The sequence below is a fragment of the Lutra lutra genome, chromosome 8 (assembly GCF_902655055.1).
Source record: "Lutra lutra chromosome 8, mLutLut1.2, whole genome shotgun sequence".
Taxonomy (NCBI): Eukaryota; Metazoa; Chordata; class Mammalia; order Carnivora; family Mustelidae; genus Lutra; species Lutra lutra.
The window spans coordinates 144242836-144260134 of NC_062285.1; the positions used below are offsets into that span (position 1 = coordinate 144242836).

Here is a 17299-nt window from a genome sequence, read left to right on the forward strand (position 1 = left end):
TAAAAAATAAAATAAATAAATAAAACTTTTCTTCTCATTTTTAATACCTAACCAGCTCCTTTCCCTTCCTCTACACAAAACAAAAAACTAAAAACAAAAATCTTATTTTTAGGGCACCTGGGTGGCTCAGTGGGTTAAGCCGCTGCCTTCGGCTCAGGTCATGATCTCAGGGTCCTGGGATCGAGTCTCACATCGGGTTCTCTGCTCGGCAGAGATCCTGCTTCCCTCTCTCTCTCTCTCTGCCTGCCTCTCCATCTACTTGTGATCTCTGTCAAATAAATAAATAAATAATCTTTAAAAAAAAAAAAAAAAAACACCTTATTTTTAGGTCTAGCATGTCCAAAGAGTATCATTTATTCTTCAAAGACAAAAGTCACTTCCTGAAGGGGTAACAGCTCCAAGCTTGAGGACAGTCTAACATCAAGACACACATCTGACCACCAGCACGTCTGTATCCCCATCAGGCATGACACACAAGATACAAGAACAATACATCTCAGAACCTATTAAACCAAAAATCCTTCTGAGGCACCTAGGGGATTCATGCGGTGAAGCGTCTGCCTTCAGTTCAGGTCATGATCTCGGGGTCCTGGGATCAAACCCCACATTGATCAAGTCCTGCATCAGGCTCCCTGCTCAGCAGGGAGTCTGCTTCTCTGTCTGCCCCTCCCCCTGCTCCTGCTCTCTCTCGCAAACAAAACCTTTTTTTTAAGATTTTATTTATTTGAGAGACAGAGAGAGAGAGAGAAAAGAAACAGGGGGAGAGGGGATTGGGGGGGCAGAGAAGCAGGCTCCCCGCTGAGCAGGGAACCCGATGTGGGGCTTGATCCCCGGCCCCTGCAATCACAACCTGAGCTGAAGGCAGTCTCTTAACTGACTGAGCCCCCCAGCTGTCCCTCTCTCGCAAATAAATAAAAATCTTAAAAAAAAAAAAAATCAAAACTCCTTTTTAATTGACAATGCACGTCAATCCTCCTTCCCCTCATTCAGCAAGTATGTGAGTGCAGGGGAGCAGCAAGGAGGACATGCCCAGCCTCACGGAGGAGGTGCCAGGGACCAGACTAACAGGAGGAAGCACCGACTGGGATCCCAGGGCGGGGCGGGGCTCCAAGAGGCCCTGCCCTGGGAGCAGCAAGAGGAGGAAAGAGTCAGTGTGAGTGGAGCTGGGGGGACGTGGGGAGGACTTCACGGGAGGACTAGCCCTTGCCCCAGACCCAAGGCAGCCACAAGTGTTGCAGGCAGAGCGACGACGTGCTCGACGTGCTCGGCTCTCTGGCTCTGGAGGGCAGCACCGACTGTGTGGAGGATGAAGGAGGGACTGGGGGGACAGACAGGCCAGTTCCAGGGCGTCCAGGTTGGCAAGTGGGCTGCGGCCAGACCACGGACGTCTGCCCTCACTCCCTCGGGAGAGAAAAGCATGAGGAATGGCCTCTCAGGATCCAAAGTCCTTCTGAGATTCCTCGAGGGAGTCGCTGAAGGCAGGTGTACGCCTCAGGTGCCATCCCATCTCTCAGCCCCCAGCTGCTCCTGCGCCCACTCTTCCAGGGTCAACACCAGCACCACTATGGCCACGTGTGCACCCTCTGGGAACAGAGCAAAGGCAGAAAATCCCATGCAGGAAAACACCAAATTCCCCTTGTCCCCCCGGAGAACTCAGCCATGAACATAATGAAACCAAACCCCCCCCCGCCCCCGCAGAATGAGCACAGCCACAGAGAAACGGCACGGAAGGCCAGCAACAGGGAGGGCAGCCTTCAGACCTACGTGGGTGCTCAGGCTGAAGCAGCAAGAGGGGTCCTCCAGGCTCTCGGAGGACAGTTTGCGGTCCTGGGGCTGAGGGCGGACAGGCAGCTCAGGCTGTGGAGGGCAGCAGTCTCCCCAGCTGCTCACTAGCCAGAGACCATGGTAGGAAACCAGCAGATGGCTGGCTATAAACTGAAACAAGTTCAAAGACTTGCCAAATGATCTAGAACAGAAAGCCTCATGGCTCAGGGCCCTGTGGGATCAGGGTTGCACCAGAACAGGCAGAGGATGATGCTTGGGAGAGGGGAGGGGAGGCAAGGACAGAGGTCTGGTGAGCAATCCTACCTCCTAAACAGTTACCTGAAGGGCAGGAACTAATGAATGAAATACCACCAAGCAAATATATACAAAAGAAAGTGGTGGGACGTCTGGGTGGCTCAGTTGGTTAAGCGGCTGCCTTCGGCTCAGGTCATGATCCCAGGGTCCTGGGATCGAGTCCCACATCAGGCTCCTTGCTCGGCAGGAAGCCTGCTTCTCCCTCTGCCTACCACTCTGTCTACCTGTGCTTGCTTTCTCCCTCTCTCTCTCTCTGACAAAAAAACAAAACAAAACAAAACAAAAACAAAAACAAAAGAAAGTGGCAACTTGTTGGCCCACTTTGAGATGCGTGAGGGATTAGCGGCAAGTGGATGGCTAGACTTGCTTTGTGCACACGAGACAGAAAGGTTGCAGGACAGGAAAGACAAGGCAACCTCCACCAGCGGTGCGAAGGGAAGCGGGGAGCTGGCCATCCACTGCGGAGGAACCCACTGCAGGGGGGCGGTGTAGATGACCTCGCCAGCAGGAGCGGTGCCCGAACACGACTGGCACTTGTCTACACCCTAGCACGTGTCCATCCTCAGGAGACCCTGCTGGCCCCCAGACGCTGCTCCAAAGGGTACCCCTGCTAACCCTGCCTCTTCCATCCCGTGCTCCCCAAAGTGGTCTTCCATAGAACTGCCAGCACATGAGATAGGACAAGAGGGTCCCAGGAGCAGATAGTAGGAAATGTTGTGTCCTCCAGCCCCAATCTGGGAGCTTCTGAGGGACACCAGCGCTTTACAGACTCTGGGAGTCCTCCGTGCAGAGGCCTCTGGACCCAGATGGGCCCAGGGGAGCACTGCAATGACTGGAACTTGTCCGCCAAAGAGCACCAGTGTCAGTCCTCGATGTGAAGACTGTGCCTGGCCCTGACTGCTCAGCCTGCGGGGCTGCCCTCCACAGCCCCGACTGGGGCCCGACTGGGGCCCGACTGGGGCCTCTCGGTATCACACCACTCCTTGCCAACAGACTCTCTGATTTGCGGAAGTTACCGGCACCTGCAAGTCCTTCCCTCAGCATCTCTCTCACCTCCCGGGACCCAGGTCAGGCCACACACGAGCCTGACGAAAACTTCCCGGCTCTTCATCCCACCATAGCTGCTCTACAAACAATGCCTAAGCTCTCCTGAGTAAAGGCCATGTTCACACCTTGAGGGGGGGCGCGAAGGGCTGCGTTTAGGGGCAAAGGCCTACGTACCATCCAACTTGCTCCCAGCACCTCCGCTTGCTGGCCTCGTAGGTGAGCACGGCGTCCCACAGGTCAATGTCTGGAGTCATGCCTGGTTCAGACTGGGAGTCAGGAGTCAAATTAGATGCCGACTGGAACCCTTCATCGTCAGACTGATCCACACTCTGAGGAACCTGGAGACCACAGGAGAGAAGGAAACATCACATATGCTTTTGGGTGTAAATTTCACCCAAGTGTGGTCAGAATTCCTGGACTCCCTCCAAGAAACACCCAGCAGAACGTTTCCTCTACTTTTCCCAAGCACGTAGCTACTACACGTTTTCCTGGGATCGAGCCCCACGTCGGGCTCCCTGCTCAGCACGCAGCCTGCTTCTCCGGTTGCCCTCACGCTCGTGCTCTCAAATAAGTAAATAAATTCTTTAAAAATTAAAAAAATAAAAAATGAAAAAATCATAGTAAATAGAAAACTTAGTTTGTTATAGTGAGAATTTCTCATAGTAAGGGCATAAGTGAGTAATGATAGCACTGAAATGTTTCAGCAACATTTATAAAGCCGCAAAACACAAAGACCCACAGTGATTGAACTAAGGTAGGAAATATCCCACGTTACAGGTGGAAGAAAGGACACAAAACCGTGCACGCAGTACGAGGGTTCCGCTGTGTGGCTGCTGAGTACCTGACAGGTGGCTGAACTTGCTACTCCCTTGTAATCAAATGTGAACAGCAACCCTAGGGAGCAGAGTAAGTGACCTGTCCACACGCCCCGTCAGAAGATGAAAGGCAGCATGCTGCTCGGGCCTGCAGGTGGGCAGTGGGGTCCTTGCCCACCCAGGTGAAGCCCACTCCAGCAGCCCTGCCTCGCCACAGCTCAGCCACCAAGTGACAGGGACTCGAGTGTTACCCTACCTTTACCATGACCAAGGGAAGGTCAAAGGAGGCATTTCCAGCTGCTGGGGAGCTGGACACAGGAAAGCACACACTCTACCTTAATGGCCAATCCAGAGAGGTCTGCACTGTCCGGCACCGGGGGCAGGTCCAGCCGTATGTCCATGTCATATGTGCGGCTGTGCACAAGGGCGCCGAAAAGCGAGACCCGGGTGTCTCTCTCAAACCTGTCACTGCAAGGATCCCCATATGAGAAGAGCCCCGTGGTGGGCAGGCCAGTGCCTGGGGCCGCCTCCATCACCTGAAGCGCCTTCTGGATCATGTCCTGACATAAGTACTCCTCCCTGGAGATCAAAGACTGGACGTCCAACTCAAACACACTCAGGTCGTAGCAGTCGTAGCCGCCGTAGGGCACGTTTCGCCCCACGTGCCTGTTGTTCCAGAAGTAGTCCCTCTTGCGCCGCAGCACCTGAGGGGGACCGCTCCCTGCCAGCTGCACCAGGAGGTCCAAAACAGACCCCACCTCCACCAGCGGACCGCAAGGGGCCGCGAGGAGCTCCTCCACCAGCTCCTCCAGACGGTCAGCCTCGGTGCCCAGACCGCCCACTCTCAAGTCGAAGGACAGCATGAGGACCTTGTTCTTCACGGGGAGCTTCGCGAGATCAGGCTGCAGTCTCCGAGTCTCGTCTTGAAAAAGGCCCGTGAAGAGGGCATTGTAGGCCACCCTCTTGAGGCTCTGCTTTGCCCTCTGCCGGCTCACGCCGCGCTGGCCCAGGGGAGCCTTCGCGGCTGGCAGGAGGGCCTCGCACAGGTCGTCCAACAGCTGCGGGACGCTGGCCATGCCCACCCCTTCTCAGCTCCCGGCCCCCAGCAGGCGAAAGAGCACCGCGGCCGGGCTGCACCCCGGCCTCGCGGACGCAGACGCGGGAGCGGACCGCACCGGGCTGAGAGCCGGGAGACCCGAGACCGGCACCCGGAGGCTCAGCACTGGCGCCCCCCGCCGCCCGCAGCAGCCCGCAGAGCGCCAGCTCGCCGCCTGTCCCGGCCACCAGCCTTCCCCGTTCAGGGGTCACGGAGCGGGACAACCCCGAGGAGCCCGTGGCCCGCTCTGCACGGTCTATCTGCGTCCCGAGAGGGACCGCCGGGGCTTCGCGCCGCCGGGGGAGGGAGTGTGGGGGTGGCGGCGGGCAAGGTCCCCGGGCGAGGCCTCACCCCGCAACGAGAACGCAGCAGCCGCTCCCGCCACCACCATCCCCGCCCGCCGCGTCACTGCCCCAGCGACCGCTCAGAATATCTATAGCGGTCGCGCGGGAATTGCGTCATCGGAAGGGCGGAGCGGCGGGCAGGGCACTTCCGGTTTGGCGTGCCGGGGCCGAGTAGGGGAGCGTAGGCCCACTGCGGGCTGGAGTGGGGGGGTGGAGTCACAGTGTCGCTAGTTTTCGGTGCTTGGGAGGGTGACAGCTGACGGAGGGGGCGCTCGCTAGGCTGGACTGCGCACGCCAGGAGTGGGGGCTGGAGCGGGGCCCCCAGCTGGACCCCGGCCATCGCCGCGTCCGTCACAGACCCAGCCCGAGCGCGTGCCGCGGGCCTGTGCGCTGCGTCTCCTCCGGGAAGCCCACCCGCCTGCAGCTGCGGCAGGGAGAAACCCCGGCGCCGTGGACTCCTGCTTCTCTGCCACGACCAGACCTCCCAGCTCCCTGCTCTGGCGCTGCCGCGGCTCGCTGGGCCCGGGCTGCACGTGTGCGGGTCCCGTGGCTGGCCGGGCCTGCGGTGGAACCCGGCGCGGACCCCCACGGGCTGCGAGCGGCCGCGAGGACAGGTGCGGGCGCCTCGGACCCGGGGCTGGAGGGTGAGTTCTCCCCGGATTTCCAGCTCCGCGCGCGGTGTGCGGGCGCCCCAGGCCTTGTCCTGGCTGAGGTCTCCTTCTCAGAGCTGGACTGCCCGGTCGGACCTGCGCTGCGCTAGAGAACAACCTCGGAGAAACGGGCCCAGAAACCACAATGCTCTCGGGGGACCCCCTTCCTGAGACCCAGCCGGTTGTGTTTTTAACCCCGCGGAGCCTTCTCGTGTGCGTCGCTCACAGAGTGGACTGACTGACCCCGAAGCAGCCAACCAGGGGAAATACATGACCCCTCGGCATGTTTCCTGTGCTTGTCTCTGACGGCGCCATGGCACCGTCCGGGCACACTGCTCGTTTGTTCCCGCTGGATCAGCTGCCCTGCTCTTTATCGGCAAGTCCCTGGCTGATTTTGGCAGAATGGACAATGAGTCTCCCATCAGGACGCAAACAGACCCTCAAGACCTCTCCCCAGAATTAAAGAATACTCTAGAAACCACGAAGCTCTTCAGGGCATCCGGCTTACAAAGCTCAGAGCCTCGCTATTCCCTGCACTCGTCCCTGTAACGCCCGTTTTACCTGCGGGACGGGGGTGGGGGGGTGGTTTGTCCAGGTCCTTGGAGCAGCTCCCTGCTGTTCCGGGCCCCAGGTGCTACGGACATGCACTCCCGCCCACAGCGAACTCCTCATAAGGACCTGTGGGGTGCGTCTTCCAGGATTTCAGTAGGTGAGCTAGGCCAGTATGGTTTGCCTTCACCTGGACAGAAATGCCCCAGGGTTCCAGAGTCCTTCTCACTGTTCACAACCTCAGAAGCTGAATCAGAAGATACAAAGCTTTCTGTAGGCTACACCTGGTTACAATACGCAGGTGATACGCTCTTCTGCCTTTCTCCACCCCTGCACAGGAGGCGGCATCCACCTGTTAAAACTTTTAGCTTTAATAGGACGTAAAATCTCCAGAGGAAAACTGCAGTTTACTCAAACTCAGTAACAATACTGAGGGAGCCTAATTTCAGAACAACGATTACATTTGGATCCAGTTACAGGGCTTCCTGGGACTGGCTGGCTGCCGTCACAGTTGGGTCCCAAACGTCTCTCTTATGGCTCAGCCCCTGTGTGCTTTGCTGAAAATGCAAACCTAACCCTATTATTTGGAAAGATCAGGAAGACATAGTTTTGGGGACTTTGAAGAAAAGCCTGATAAAGCCCCCTGCCCCCACACATCCTAATGGTGGATTTCCTCTTTTCCTTTTTGTACATGAGGGCGAAGGGGATGACTTGGCTAGGCCCCTGCAGAAATGGTCACGGGGTCCCCTCTAACCATCCTTATATTTTGGCCAAGGGCAAAACCACAGACATTTATACCGATCGTCAGGATGCCTTTGGGTAGCTCATGACTTTGCAGAATGTATTCGATGCCATCCATCAGCTGGATATCGTTGAAGCTCCCGGGCGTTGTGGGCTCAGCTCCCTGGAGGCCAGAGTAATAATCCTGATATTTCTGCCAAAATGCTGCTTGGTCAGTGGAGCATGGGACTCTTGGTCTTGGGTTGTGAGTGCGAGCCCCACGCTGGGTGTGGAGATGACTTAAAAAGAAAATTGAAGAAAAGAAAACCAATAGCCAAGCCTCTGTCATGGTCCCAAGCAACATTCTCCCAAATGATAATTTTGGAATACCAACCAGAGGTGCCCAAAAAAGGAAAATCTGGTAGTAGCTGGTTTGATAAAAAAAAAGTCTGGGGGCGCCTGGGTGGCTCAGTGGGTTAAAGCCTCTGCCTTCGGCTCAGCTCATGGTCTCAGGGTCCTGGGATCGAGCCCCGCGTTGGGCTCTCCGCTCGGTGGGGAGCCTGCTTCCCTTCCTCTCTCTCTGCCTGCTTCTCTGCCTACTTGTGATCTCTGTCTAATAGATAAATAAAAATCTTAAAAAAAAAAAAAAAGAAGTCTGGTTGGGCCAGTTAACAAACCAGCCCTCCCAGAAACCCTAGAATACCTGCTACTCACCACAGCCTGTGCATTAAACCATTAAGCCACTAGCCTACTGACAAAATGAGTGTTCACGAACCAGTATCGTTGAGGAGATAATTAGGCCACAGAAAGGGCCCCCTCATTTGCTCCACCTGTCCACACAAGTGGATCTCCTACAGCTTCCATGTCTCCTGGCCCCTATGTTTTCTCACTGGACCGAAACTTTTTCTTCTGGACAGGCCAGTGCTGCTTCTGTGGCTAAAATTCTGTTAGGAAAGATTGTCCCTACCCAGGGAACCCCTCTTGAACTTCCTCAAGGTCGGAGAACTCCTCTTGCTGGGTGCTTCAGCAGGCCTGCCCTTTGCTGCCCCCCCCACCCCCATCAGTCCCCGAGTTAGTCACATGCACCACCAGCACTGGTGAGCCTCAACTGGCAAAATCCATACACTTTCCAAATACCAGAGCATTGCGGCTGGTCCTTCTAACCCTCGGATCCACCCCCTGGGGAATTGCCAGACTCCCACCCTTGGAGATTTCCAGGACCATCCAATGCACTTGGCCCCTGCCTCCTCTGACCCACGTTAATAAAAGGAGATGTACTTCCATACTGTTCTTTGGGTCTAATTTCTTCTATTGAAAGTAGCCATGCGGGACGCCTGGGTGGCTCAGTTGGTTGAGCATCTGCCTTCCGCCCAGGTCGTGATCCCAGGGTCCTGGGATCAAGTTCTGCGTTGGGCTGTCTGCTCCACAGAGAGCCTGCTTCTCCCTCTGCCTGCCGCTCTCCCTTCTCGTACGTTCTCTCTTCTTGCAAATAAATAAGTGAAACCTTAAAAAAGTAACCATGCTTTGGTGGTGCCTCGGTGACTCAATGGGTTGAGCGTCCAACTTGGTGTTGGCTCAGGTGGTGATCTCCTTGGTGGTGAGGTCGAGCCCTGCAGCGGGGTGGGAGTGCTCAGGGGGAAGTTAGCTTGGAGATTCTCTCCCTCTGCCCCTCCTCCTGCCACTCTCTCGAATGAATAAATCTTAAAAAAAAAAAAAAAACGTGTTTTAAAAAGTAGCCACGCTTCAAGAGAACAGTGTACACAAGGAGTTTCTGGGAGATGGACAGGATGGCCTTAAGCACCACATCTTGCGGCCTGGACATATCGTTTATTGGAAAAGACACCTCCAGAAAGACTCTTCAACCTTGCCAGGAAGGCCCCTCTCAGGATCTGTTAACCAGCCCTTGTGCCTCCCAACTCCAGGTAAGATACTCTGATCCACCGGACACGCGGAGAGAAGGCCCCAAGCCTGACGAGACCCGCACACCAGCCGGCGACCTGCAAGTGAAGACCTCCCGTGCTGAAACGGACATCTGGGGAGACAGCTTTCCTGAGATGTGCAGAGCAGGCCCGTGCATCTTCTCCACCTTTCCCTGCCTTCTAGGGGAAGACAGTGCCCTGTGGGGATCTCCTAAACCCCGGGGACAGGGGAACCTCTTTTGTTTATGGCCTTGCAGGGGCAGCCGCACCATGACACCAGGACAAATGAATTTTCCGCTCACTTGTTTTGAAGGGTTAGAAGGTTTGTGTTCTCAAAAGTCCCTCTTTCACCTGACCTGATCTCTTACTCTGGATTCTTACCCAAATTCAGTCTGTGAATTTGCACCATGCAGGGCTGTATTATGGACGACGGTTGTTTCCAGCTCTTTTGAGAGAACGGTACAATCTCAGCGTGTCTTTGAGGTTTTGCTGTTTTTGTTAAGCTGTTGCTTCGTTTTTCCCAAACACACTTAGCTACCTGCTGTCCTGTGTTCTCTCAGTGCCCGCCTCACGCCCCCCACCCCCGCCCCAGGAAGAACTTTTCTCCCCTAAATTGAAGTAAGTGCCAGTACCTACCTTCAGTTGGCAACTACAGATCTACGGTGTAGTTTAGGACCATCGCACAGTTTGGGACTGTTACATTACCTCTTCTGTTTCGAGTAGCTATTTTAAGTTTCGTGTTTTGTTAACTGTCAAAAAAAACTTTTGTAAAACCCATGTGCTCACTAAGGAAATGATATTTTTAACCTTGAGAAGAAGTAGACTTTAGACAGGAGGTATCTGGCCGTTCTCCCTCCTAACCGCCCATCTGACTCAGATGTGCCCTCAGGTGGTTTCCAACTGGCACACACTTTCCCTCCGATGTAGGACTGGACAGGCAGAAAAGTCCTTCCTGGCACCAACAGACAAAAACCCTAAACACGGAAAACCTGACTCCTGATCAGTGATGCTTTCGAAGAAAGAAAGGTCTTGATCAAAAGGGGGGAATGTGGAAATTAATAAAGGGAAACTTTCTGAAGTGTGCCTGGGTGCTAGAAGGGGAGGCTGGAAGGGGGAGCTGTGCCTCTCCACGCCGATTACAGGAAGGGGCCCAACAGAAGAACCACCAGCAGAGAACCATCAGAAAATCGTCACCATCCTGACCTCTGGCTCTTCTCAAGTGGACGCTCATTCAGAACAAACCCTCCCAGCTTCCTTCTTCTCCATAAACTAACGTTCCTTTTTGCTTATTGAACTTGCCTATGGTTTTGCCATAGTCTCCTTGTCCCAAATTGCAATTCTCTGCTGTTCCTGAATAAGCCCATTCTTGCTGGTAAAACAACTTTTATTTTTAAGGTTCAGAGAAGTGTAGGAAGTGGGGATGGGGCCACCTGTGAAGAGGTGCGCCACTGGAGGGGGCTCCAGGTCCCTGCCGTGGACAGAGTGCCCCTGAGCCAGTGCCCTCCACAGCTCCGTGGCCCGGCCCTGTGTACAAAGGCCTCCAGCCGTGGTGTACTGGCAAATGTTTGCATCTCCCGGATGCGAAGACTTCCACCCTGGTGGACTTCAAGCTACCAGCTCATGGCACTCCAGAAGGAGCTGGGAAGAAATGTACAATCACACTGTCACTGCGATGAGCAGGTTCAGGACGGCACCTCAGTCCCCAGGGTGAGAGCTCCTCTCTCCAGAGAGCTCTATGGCAGGACTGTCCCCCTGCACTCCCTGCGTCCAGCCTCAGCCCTGCCCCCCAGCCTTACCAGCCACCTGCAGCATCTCCCACTGTGCTTCCAGCTGCCCTCTCAGGTGCACCAGGGCCTGCAGGTCATCTGGGGAGGCCATGGAGAAGGGACCCAGGCTGGGGGGTGGCTCTCCATGCAACACCCGGGCCAGGACCCCCACAAGCTGGCATGTGGACTCCTGGGCCAGGAACAGAGGTGGAAGCAGCAAGTCACAGGTTTCTCCCCACATCCCACCCCCCACCCACAGCACGTCCACCCTGCCCAACTCACCTGCTCCACTAGGACCAAGACTCGGCCCCCTGCTGGCCCCCGTAGAAGTGCAGCCAGGAGTGCAGCTTGGGGGTCCTGGAGGCCATGGGCTGGTCCAAGCGCCACCAGCACCAGGTCAGGCTGGAAGCCATAGGCCAGGGGCAGCACAAGGGCCAGGATGCAGCTCAAGAACCCACCCGTCGTCTGCGGGAAGGACAGCAGCACAGCCCAGCCCCTCAGCCAGGGATCACCCCACCTCCCACAGTCCCAACAGGAAGCCACGCAGGACAGGTGAAGGCCAGAAACTGGACCCCTGAGGACGCCGATGAGCGGCAGCTGCCCTGCCCAAGACCCCACCGCTCACCCCTGACAGCGGCACAGACACGTGGAACGTGGACAGGGCAGCCGCTTCTTTGCCTCTGATGTTCAGCCACAGGGTCCTCCTTCCAGGGAAGGGTGAGCACACGTGCACGGGTGTGAGATGCGGCTTACCCTCCAGAGCCCAGACAGTAGAAGCGGAGGCCCTGCCTACCCTCCACCGTGGGATCCCAGGATGACGTGCCCACCCACACACACACGGGACCAGATGCACATACGACCTGAGCATCCTACCCATCATTGGCAAGGTCTGGGGGCCGATCCAGCTGTCCCAAAGCCACACAGAACACCCTAGAAGAGAAGGTGGCCCCAGAACAGGCTGTAGTCACCCAGCCAGAAATCCATTTCCAGAGCCCTCCTCACAGGGTGGGAAACAGGAAAGGTGTGGCCCCGCGAAGGCATGGGGTGCCCACGGGCCGTGCCCTGAAGGCTTACCTCTGGGCTCCGTGGGACAAGCCCTGTCGAAGGACCACCTCCAGAGTGGGGGCTGCCACTGGGGTTGTTACGATGCCGCTGCTCACCTGTCGCGGGCAGCCCCCAACCAGGCACAGAGTCACATCCGCCCTGTTCTCAGTCCCTGTCTACAGAGCTGCCGTCTGTGTGACCTGAGCTCAGACCGCTGCACTTCTAGAAATAAGGTGCTCAAAACTGTACTTCAAATCACCGCCTTCCCCTAACTGTCGGAGAGCCTGTAGTTGAGGACACTGAGTGACCCTGAACTTATGACCTCATTCCTAAGGGCTGTTCTAGAAAGGGTCCATGTGGTTCTGCACCATCCAGCCCTCCCCGAATAGGGGCCCTGCCCCCAGCTCCATGGCCGCTCTCAGCCCATCCCAGGAGCCCCCACCTGTCCATCCAGGATCCCATTCAACAGATGCAGGACCTTCCCAAGTGCAGTGAAAGCCGTGTCCTGGGTCAGGGCCTCATGCAGCCTGTGGCAGGAAACCAGAGGGACATGTGGACAGGAAGTGACACAGATATCATGGCGCCCGTATACACACAGCCCCGCCCCTCTCCTCAGGCCTGCCTGCTCTGCCCACCTGGCCCAGGCCTGTGTCTCCTCCGGTGGGGCTGACCCCTCCTGATGGAGGACCTCAGGGGGCAGGACCAGGGCAGCAGCCGGCGCAGTCAGGGCGATAACCGTGCGGACAGGGGGTGTGGTGTAGAGGTGCAGCTGGTCCAGGAGTGAACTCAGGACAGCCGAGGTCTGGGCCTCCGCTGCCTTGCCTTTGGGTCCCCCAGGCGACACAGCGGAGGGTCTCCTCTCTGGCGAGCACGTGCTGAGACTCAGTGTGGGGGTCGACCCTAGGGAGTGGTTCAGAGTCAAAGCCACTGTGTGGGAGCAACCCCACTCCCAGCTTGGGCCACACTGACCTTGCTGCCAAAGGCTGGTCCAGTGAGGGGCCTGGGCTGCCCAGACGCTCTGGATGGACTCCAGGGCACTGTGGGGAGAAGCAGGAGCAGTCAGGCCTGGCCATGAACCCCCAGCCCTGCCCAGCCGCCTGCCCCATACCTGTGCTGAGGCACCATGGGCCCCAACAGGGGCGGGGCAGGGTCACCCAGCAGCGCCTTCACCACCATGCACACGCACTGGGACAGCGACTCCAGGTGGTAGCCTCCCTGGGAGCAGGGAGAGAACAGAGACACGACTAGACAGGGCTGTGAGCGGGGCAGGGTACCACCAGCCCAGGCAGGACGCCCCGCCAGGTACAGCAGCCCCCGCCATGTACAGCAGCCACCCCGCCGGGTACGGCAGCCCCTCTGACTGCACCCTGACACCCAGCCAGTGAGCCCCCCTTGCTGCCAGTCACCTCCAGCACAGCACAGACCCGGCCGCCGGCCAGCACCTGCAGCAGCTGCGTGAGGTGGGCGAAGCACTCAGGAGTGGCCTGCATCTGCCCCTGGAACCAGAGCCCCATGTGAGGGGGCCCGGCCCCGCGACCCCAGACGCCCTCCCCAGCCAGGCCCAGACCTCACCTCGGGATCCCCAATCGCCGAGTCAAAGCCTGCTGAGATGAGCACCAGCTCAGGGTCAAACTGTGGACAGGGCCAGGTGGGGACAGGCAAGACAGAGCCTGGAGCGGGGGTGAAGGAGGCCCCTCCAGAGAGTGCTCCCCACCCACAGGGCTCTGTTCTGCTCCAGCGGAGTGGGGGGGGGGCGACTCTGAGCACAGAATCCCCCTCCCCCGCTCCTCCCACCAACACCAAGCCCCCATGCAGTTACCTCAAAGGCCACAGGGAGCAGCACATGAAGGAAGGCGGCCATGTAGTCGGCATTGCCCATCCCGACCTGTGGCCATCGAGCATCAGAGCTGGGCCCTGGGATGGGGGGTGGGAGGCTCTGGGGTCTTCACTCCTGGGGCCCAGGATCAGGGGGTGACCCTGGAAGGATGCCCTGGACTACGTTCGGGAGGCCTGGGGCTGTGGGGCAGGGAGGAGGCCTGGGGGCAGGACTGGGGGGAGGGTTGGGCACCTGGTTCCAGGGCAGGTTGACTGTGAAGCCTCGGCCGGGCCCTAGCCCAACAGCGTCTGCATCTGACTCCCGAAGATAAGGCCAAAAGCGACCATGCTCGTAGCGGTGCCAAGAGAAATAAAGAACACTGTGGACAGCCGGCCCAGATCAGAAGTTGGAGCTCAAAGGTCAGGACCTCAGCCCCATGGCTCCCAGCCAGGGGTGGTAGGGAAGGCCGGTGACCCCAGCTCACCTGGGGTCATCCTCAAAGATATACTGGATGCCCTGACCGTGGTGGACGTCCCAGTCGACAATGAGGATCCTGGGATAGGGAGTGCACAGGCCACTGAGGGGCTGGGCCTCCCACCTGGGGGCGAGGAGCCCACCCCTGCACAGGAGAGCACCACACGGGGTCTCTGAGCAGCCTACCCCACCACTTTCCGTCCGGCGCAGCCCCCACCCCACAGCCGCCCCGACACACCTGCACACGCCGTGCTGCTTCTGGGCATATCTGGCTGCTATGGCCACGTTGTTGAACACACAGAATCCGTTGGCAGCAGCCCTCTGGCTGTGGTGCCCCGGAGGTCTGCGGGTGAAGATTGACCCATCAGGGTCATCCTGTGCCCTCCCAGGGCCACCCACAGGTAGGAGCAGACCAGGAAAGGGACAGCCCTCACCTCACCAGGGCGAACCCATTGTGTGCAGTTCCAGTCAACACAGCATCCACCAGCTGCAGCGCAGCTCCCGCGGCCAGCCTGGCGCAGTGGAAGGTACTCTGCGGGGTGAAGGTGGGGGTGCCCATGAGTCCCTGCCGTCTACACCACAGGCTCTGCCCTGGCTGTTGCCCAGTGCGGGTCCAGCAGCTGCTGCTAGTAGGGTGCGCAGGCCATCCGCACATTCCTGAACGTTGGGGGGGCCCCGGAGATAAAACAGGCACAGAAAGGCAGACGTGCATTGGGCGGGGGGGGGTGTCCCCAGGGCCGCACCGGGTGGAAGTAGACAGCATCATACTGTCCAGACAGCGCCTGTAGTTCCTCGGTGCTCAAGGCCTGGGTTCCTCGCAGCAGGGACACATACTCTGGGCTGCAGAGGAGCAGGCAGTCAAGACAAGGTCACCGCAACCCAGCAGGGAGGGGAGGAGAGGGAGGAGTTGGACCCTGATGGGACCGCCCACCTCACTGTTCCCTCCCCCATCCACCCAGTAGTGAAACTGAGGCAGGTGGGGAGTTCTGTTTTCAAGACCGGGGCAGGCTGGGTGCTTGCACGTCCCAGGCGGTGGCCTCTGTGGTGCGTGGCTCCGGGGGGGTCTGACCTGTGCACCAAGCCCAGCTCCGCCTCTGAGGCCTCTCGAGCTGCCAACTGTAGACACCTCTGCTCCAGGCCACCCTGCTGCAGACGCTCCACGGCTGCGGTCAGGCGCTCAGGACGCTCGATCTCACACTCGGGGCTGCGTGGACACTAAGCTCAGCGACCAGAGCCCCCTCCCCATGCTCCCTTAAGTGTAAGATCACACTTACTCGTCCCAGAGCAGCCGCGCGGCTGTCATTTCCTCGTGGTACACGAGCGCCGTCCTCATGGCCCAGCCGCCCCGGGGAAGCAGGTGAGCGCACCGCCTGTTCCTGCGGGCAGCCTCGGGGAGCCGCTCACCCCCCGGGACACAACTGGGGCGGCGCTCGCGGAGCCGGGGCACAAACGCGCAGAACCCAGGCACGGGACGAGCCGCCGGCCGCAGTCGGAGTCCGCGGGGTGGCTCCCGGGCACGGGTTTCCGGCCTCCTGAGACTCGGACCCGGCACGGTCCAGCCCCCGCTGCCCAAAACCCCGCCCGAAGCGCGGCCTGACCGGAGCGGGGCGGGCCTGACGCCCGGGGCCGCGGCTCCACCTCCCCCGGCAGCCCCGAGCCGGACGCGGCTACGCGAATGGGCGGGAGGGAAGGGCGCCCCGCGGGCCGTCACGGCGGCACCACGGAGTGTTCCGGTCCGCCCCAAAGGTCCCCCCGACCCTCGCGGACCGCGCGGTCCAAGGCGTCAGACACGTCCGCAGCCCGTCCCGTCCTGCGCCGCGCAGGGGCCCCTCCTCGCCAGGGCTGGAGGAGCAGCGGCGAGCCAGGGGCGAAGCAGGCGGGAGGCCGAGCGGAGGGAGGTGCGGGCGGGGGAGGAAGGAGGCGACGAGTGCACGAGGCCGGCACCGGGGGCGGCGCGGACCGAGCCCCACAGCCCGCCCGCCCGCCAGAGCGCGCACGCGGGAGCCGCCGGCGGGAAACCCCGGGGCTCTACAGGCCTCGCGGGGGGGGCGGGGCCTCGCGGGGGCGGGGCCGAGGGCCCGAGGGCCCGGCGCGCGCTCGCGGGAGACGGGGCCCCGGGTCTGGAGGCAGGTTCCGGGGGCGGGGCCTCGGGAGGCCGCGCGCGGGGGAGGGCGGGCTTCTAGAAGGCGGGGCCGGGCGCGCACGTCCTGAGGACCGGGGGTCTTGGAAGCGGGGGCCCTGGGGCGGGGTCGCCAGCAATCCCGTTCCTCGGCTCCCCAGAGTGCCGGAACGACCTCGACGGCTGCCCCGAGAGGGCCCTGCCCACCGCGGCGCGCGACCCCGCGGGGGCCCCCACGCTCCCGACCCAGGCACCCGCCAGCGCGGGCTGCGGGAGTCCCATCGGGGCTCTGGGAAGACCCCGACGGGCTCTTTGGGTCCGGTGCCCGCCCCTGCGCCAATCACGGCGGCTGCGCAGTGGCGCACACTGAGCGGCCATCCTGGGTCACGTGGCTCTAGGGCGGGGCCCGGGGCGCCCTGCCCCTCCGGGAATCTCCCCGCGCGGAGGATCCCGGCCTGCGTTCGTCCGGGGGGCGTCGCAGAGCCCGGAGCAGAGGAGGTCCGTGTCCACTTTGGCAACTTGTCCGACCATACTTGACTGGGCCAGCCGTTCGCGTGTGCGGCCGAGCTCCAGGCGGGAAGAAAGGGGAAGGCCTGGCCCAGCTTTCGGCTCCCCTGCCGTCGGACAGGTGGGAGGAGCCAGGGCAGACGCAGGAGCCCCGGAGTGGCCCCTGACCCCGCTGTCAGCTCTCCGCGACGTCCAGTGGCTGGCAGAGGGCTCGCCGAGGGCGCTGGGGTGCCACAGGTGTCTCAAAGCGCCAAGCGGGACCCCTCCTCGCTAGGAGCCTGGCTTTGAGAGCGCAGGGAGCCCAGACAGTTGGGACTGAGCCCCAGGTCGGAGCCTAACCCGGTCCTCATCAGG

General features: G+C 59.8%; 2 protein-coding genes across 22 annotated transcripts in view; both read right to left on the bottom strand.

The window, feature by feature from the left end:
* The window catches only part of TUBGCP6 (tubulin gamma complex associated protein 6), a 32043-nt gene extending 26612 nt beyond the window's left edge, over positions 1-5431 (bottom strand). For 4 of the 7 annotated variants that reach the window (XR_007129259.1, XM_047739873.1, XM_047739875.1 and 1 more), the window contains exons 1-2: positions 4277-5430; positions 3301-3464 (exon numbers count right to left, since the gene is read on the bottom strand). Coding sequence is in view for 6 of the 7 variants with exons in the window: in XM_047739873.1 (XP_047595829.1) it covers positions 3301-3464; positions 4277-5017 (905 nt within the window). In the remaining variant the exon portion in view is untranslated. Of the gene's footprint in view, positions 1-3300; positions 3465-4276 lie in introns of all 7 variants that reach the window. The other 3 variants (XM_047739877.1, XM_047739878.1, XM_047739876.1) reach the window with 2 other exon arrangements.
* Positions 5432-10585: 5154 nt separating this feature from the next.
* Positions 10586-16329, bottom strand: HDAC10 (histone deacetylase 10). 15 transcript variants are annotated; one of them, XM_047739892.1, is made up of 20 exons: positions 15594-16328; positions 15389-15523; positions 15063-15159; positions 14754-14851; positions 14558-14662; positions 14330-14398; positions 14098-14224; positions 13849-13914; positions 13602-13661; positions 13436-13525; positions 13138-13244; positions 12999-13066; positions 12665-12929; positions 12472-12556; positions 12060-12145; positions 11859-11915; positions 11611-11689; positions 11268-11450; positions 11023-11175; positions 10586-10857 (listed from the first exon to the last, which is right to left on the bottom strand). In XM_047739892.1, exons 1-20 carry the CDS (start codon positions 15650-15652, stop codon positions 10825-10827), a joined length of 2022 nt encoding a protein of 673 aa, XP_047595848.1. In that variant the 5' UTR covers positions 15653-16328; the 3' UTR covers positions 10586-10824. The 15 variants fall into 15 exon arrangements, with proteins under 15 accessions (XP_047595848.1, XP_047595849.1, XP_047595846.1 ...); XM_047739893.1 differs by having other exon boundaries at positions 11016-11175; XM_047739890.1 differs by having other exon boundaries at positions 13138-13345; positions 13384-13525.
* Between the last annotated feature and the right edge of the window lie 970 nt (positions 16330-17299).